This window comes from Pundamilia nyererei, unplaced genomic scaffold, assembly GCF_000239375.1.
Source record: "Pundamilia nyererei isolate P.nyererei 1_Seehausen unplaced genomic scaffold, PunNye1.0 scaffold00013, whole genome shotgun sequence".
Taxonomy (NCBI): Eukaryota; Metazoa; Chordata; class Actinopteri; order Cichliformes; family Cichlidae; genus Pundamilia; species Pundamilia nyererei.
This window is the reverse complement of record NW_005187414.1, coordinates 5471390-5476588: the sequence shown is the minus strand read 5'-3', so window position 1 is coordinate 5476588 and position 5199 is coordinate 5471390. Positions and strand designations below refer to the sequence as shown.

General features: G+C 38.8%; 1 protein-coding gene across 1 annotated transcript in view; it reads right to left on the bottom strand.

Annotated features, from left to right (window-relative positions):
• vrtn (vertebrae development associated) overlaps positions 1–4505 on the bottom strand; it is a 7577-nt gene extending 3072 nt beyond the window's left edge. The window contains exons 1-2 of the mRNA XM_005724997.1: positions 4402–4505; positions 2903–3233 (exon numbers count right to left, since the gene is read on the bottom strand). Of these exons, the coding sequence (XP_005725054.1) occupies positions 2903–3214 (312 nt within the window). The 5' untranslated portion in view covers positions 3215–3233; positions 4402–4505. The remainder of the gene's footprint in view (positions 1–2902; positions 3234–4401) is intronic.
• Positions 4506–5199: the final 694 nt, after the last annotated feature.

Here is a 5199-nt window from a genome sequence, read left to right as displayed (position 1 = left end):
TAATAATTTTCGCTAGGTGACAAATTGTCAACATTTTATGCTTTCGGGTACCCAACACGTTCCTAAATTACGGCATCGGAAAAAGGAGAGCACATGAGAACCGTTTGGACTCAATCTACACGTTTGTTCATTTTCTAAAAATCGCTTTGGGAAACACTATTTTACGTCATTTAACTGCTAGTAAAGGTTAGGAATAAGGTTATAGTTAGGGATAAGGTTATGTTTAGGGCTGGAACGTCTATTATGGCGAGACCGTCATTCCACTGGAATTTAGCCATAACCCGGCACGGATCAATGACTGTATAAAAGTCATTTATACATTTATACAGTCATTGGCACGGACCATGAGAAAGCACGTCCGGCGATTTAGCTGAAAACATCGGAAGATCCGTTTCGTCGGCCATCCAAAGGTTCAGCAGTAGTGCACTCTTAGCAGCTGCAGTCTCCACTTCACAATCGCTGCAGCACATGTCCAGCAAAATCGCTGGACATGCTCGTAGGCAAGAAGTGAAGCAGCACATGGCGGGGAGAAGTGAGGAGGAGAACAGACACAATTTTGCACCGGAGGTTTTCGGGAAGCTTTTATTTTGGTATTTCCGTTGATTCGCACAATAAATTTGCATATTAGCCTAAACATTTAGGTTTAACATTTAACATTTAGATTTAACATTTGATGAAAAGTTACAAATATTTTACTAAATGTTGTAAAAAATTACTCGAAAAAACTTTTTGTAAGGTTTTGAGCTAAATGTGGAAAAATGTTGCCGTTAATTTCAGCATGTTTCACTTTACAAACGGCGCCCCATACATATCCTGGTCACTCACTCTGAACCTTAACCGAAACCCCAAACTGCTTAGCTTATATCCTTTAAAAAAATGACAAGACATTTAAGGACCACTCGTTTCTTATGAAGCTTCTGATATGATCCATGCCACATGAACTCATCCTCAGTTTGGAATAAAAGCTATACTTCTTTAGAGTTCTCTCACTGCGTGGACATTAGGACTGCTAGCAGTCAATACCCTTACACTGAAGCACAAGAGACACTGATTAACAGTCATTCCTCCTGCTGCACAGATTAAATATTCTTTTCACAGTTGACATCATATGATTGAGATGATTGAGAGCATTTCTGAGTGAGGATGATTGTGGTTCTTACTCCAGGATGTTTAAGAATTTAAGAAGTGGTCTTTTAAATACAGACTGCATTCACAGTCGATTTGTTCTGACAGCATCATATATTGAAATGATTTCACAATGAAAATTAGTTGCTAAATGCAGACGAGACTAAAGTTTGAGAGTACAAAAGATCTGAAAATGTTGTGCTGACATTGATGCAATGCTGACACCTTTGCAGGTGCAAGTGGAAAACATAATTAGTGGGGGGGGGAAATGCCATTTGCAATTTTTTTTTTTAAAAAGATCAGTAAAATTGTAGGTTTTTATCTTCAAACTTTTTTGAGATACCCATGCTCATTGCTTCATATTTCAATCTGAAAAGAAATGCCTGAGAGTAGGTGGACAGGTCTTTTAAAAAATATATCTAGAAATGTAGTTGACATATCATTGTACATGTCAAATTTTTAAATACAAAATTTCTGGCAAATTGGAGGTTGTTTTAACAGAGATGTTCTAAAAATATGATGATTTGAGATGGAATAACCTGATCCCTATTCGCTAATAATGTTGATGATTTTAAATCATGCATTCAATATATGACTGAAGTGCACAATTTCAAGTGGTTTTATAAGAAAAATTGGAGGACATTTCTAGGAATTACAGCCATTTTAATATATATAGTCCCCCATTTTTAAAGGCTCAAAATTGATTGGACACTTGACTGACAAGCAGTTCCATGGCCAGGTAATGTCTTTTTAATTGTTATTTCAATTGAGGGGACATAATAACTGAAAATTTATTCAAAGTGTTAAATTACATTTTACAGATTTTCACTCTAATTTTAAATTCGACATCCAAAGACATGTCAGGGCAAGTGAACAAGCACACCAGTCAGCTTTGCAACACACACACACAAAAAAATATATCCCAAAGATCACAGAAGGCAACTAAAAGTACAAAATGAGAGAATTATTTGAGTGTTAAGAAAAAACAGGTTGAGCATTTCTAATGAAATCAAGAACACTCTTAAGGAGCTTGCCACATCATTTTAAAAGTATATAAAAGAGATACATTAATGTCAATATGAAAGGTTTACAGTGAGGTGCAAAGCACTGGTTACACTGAAGAACAAAGGGGCCATATTAGACTAAAACAATCTATCAAACCCTGCACCTAGTTGAGATGAACGTGTATCAATATGATGAGAAAAAAAAAACTCCCATTATATGTCAGACACAGTGGCAGCGTTATGGCCTGGGAGTGTACAGCTGCTAGTGTAACAGAGTCCCTACAGGATCACCTCTGAAGTGAAGCTGATCAGAGTGCTTCAAAGTGCAAAAAAAATGATGACCCCCCCCCCAAAAAAATTCCAAAAGTAACACAAAAGTGTATCAAGGAAAGGAAGAAATTAGATATTTTTCCACCGGTCAAGTCAGTCACCAGGTCACAGAACATGTGTTTCAGTGATGGAAGATAAAACAAAAGACAGATAAACCCACAAAAAAGGCCTAGCAGCACATCTCAAGGGAGGAACTCCAGCACTTGGTGGTCCATGTGTTCTAGACTTCAGGAAGTCACAGCAAATTATTTTTATCCAGTGATTAAAGACAATCCTTATATTTAACATTACATAGCTTTGCTAATTAAATTAAATGAATGAAATGAGGCTGTGTATAGAAATGACTGTAGTTCTTAAATGTTTTCCCTTCCACGAAAACCAGGGGTAACCTTTTTGAACCAAGGCAGTAGATTTAGACCATTAGCGCACACGATCCTGCTTACCTGTAGCTCCAAGCTCAGTCCAGTGTTGCCCACTAACAGCAAGCTGATTGCATCAAACAGTAAGTTGCCTTCTCCATCACAGTTTAGAGGCAGGAGGCCCCTGGGTGCATCAGCTGGGTACAAACCATGAGCGGCATCGTCAACTCCTGCCCACTCAGGGAAATCCTGACAGGTGGTCTTGGGCAGCTGAAAGGCAGCGAGGACTTGCTCCACCTTCTGGGCCACTTTGGTCACTGCATCTAGGCCAGGGCTCTCTGTGGCCTCCTGGAGCTCTCCCAGAGCAGACAGCATGACCTCATCCCTCTGAACCATACCTGTGGATCACACAGAGCTGCAAGGAAGGAGGAGGAGATAAGACCTAAAGGAAGAACAGTGGGGGGAGAGAACAATTCCAGATCCCAGGAAAACTGAAGATTATTTGAGATTTAATTATTTAAACTGTTAAATAAAATATGACCGGTAAATCTTATCCCAATGCCTTTATCACAAGTAAACTACATTACTGAGATTACTGTGGCTGAAACATGTAAAAGCAACAACTACAACAACTTTAATCCTGAATTACCAAATGCTGTTAGTAACAAATAACTCCACACCACCTCCTCCTTAATTAAGGAAAGGCTAACCTGGAAATTAAAGCATGTCTCTACTACTCATCTGAGCGAGTGTTATTTAAATGTAAAATTATTGTGTTTTCAGCAGAAGCGCAGCGTATTCACGTGATAAAATGTTGATTATCAATTATAAAATTAAAGCGAGCCCAAAACATTGCTAGAAGCTCTCACCTGCAGCTAACAGGCCTGACCCCTCCTACACTGAAGCGAGGGGGTCAGCACAGGTACGATACAGTTACATTACAAACACTAAAATCTCCTAATGCGTCAAAGCTAAACCAAAATAAAACTGGATTAAACTAAGCAGGTCCTATGCATCTGTGAAATAACACCTTTTAGTTATTGAAAGTTTCATAAAACGTTATGTTTAAAATTTAGATATAGTCCCGTTAATTGAAAGAAGAACAAAAAAAAAACACTTTGTTTTAACTCAAATGAGTGCATCACACTTCCGTAAATTTACAGTTCGCCTAATAAAAATGCAATCAACAAAAAGTCTGTAAAATTGGCCTGGGTCATAGTGGCCCGTGATGAATATTATTTTTGTTTTTATTAAAATAGAGAAATTGTTAGCTACATTATTTAAAGGACAAAAAGAAAGAAAGAAAAGAAATCTGAACAATTTCAAAGTCATTACCTAGTATATGGCTCAATTTGCGCTGCGTCATGGCCTGTTTGTTTTGGGAGTTTTATTTACCCGTGTTTTTGTTTTCTGCCAACGCTTATTGATTACTTAAATAAATAAATAAACATACCACTGACGCCTTCTTAGTCACCAAAAAAACCACAAGAAAACCAAAAAAAAAAAAAAAACCCTGAACGAACGCCGAACAGTAACTCCACATCACAACCCAAAACAATGATGGAAGCCATTATCTTTCTTACCTGAGCGCCTAGTGACCTAAGATGAGTATCAATGAAAACCACGTACTCTTACTGGTATCTTACTGGAGGGTTTCACAGATCATAGATTGCTTTCACGCTGCGAGTGTTTTAGTCCATTGCGTCCGTTTAACCTCTGGGAGTCCTGTTCTCCAGTGTGCAGTTGAGATGTGGACATCGATTAGCGACACCTCCCTTCAGGAAACAGTCCACGGACGACCCTGGACGCCTCTCGCCGTCCCTCCCCGCGAAACACCTCCTCCTTTTCTCGTCTTCCCCGCCTGCTCCTCCTTACGTTGTGCCAGGGTCAATTTCAAAGTGAAGTGTTAACAGAAGCAAATGTGTTAGGGGCCATAAGAAGAAGGTACTTGTAGTTTTTTTTTTCCTCAACGCGTTTTGGCTTGTTTTTGTTCACACTGAAAAGTTCATTTTCAAGGTTATTTGTCAAGTGCTCTCGGGTTAAGAGAGCAGCAGGGCCCCGTTTTTGCTTCATTAACTGACCAACCTTACGTTTATGCTGCATAAAAATACACGTTGTCAGTTTATTATTTTTTTTATTATATGTTTTTCCACTCAGAAGACTACAAATCAGTTTTAGGTTGTCCAGGGTAGACAGTAGTGTAAGTGCTACTTAGTTATTGAAGTGGATATGTGTAGACAGGGTGTTGACATGAGAGGAGAAAAAGGCTCCAGAAGCCCAGGTCAACTTGTTTCTATACTGTATCACTTCTAACACCTCCTCTCCTGCCTTTTGCAGGATTTCAGGGATCAAGGCCTTTTGTTCCACACACACAGAGACAC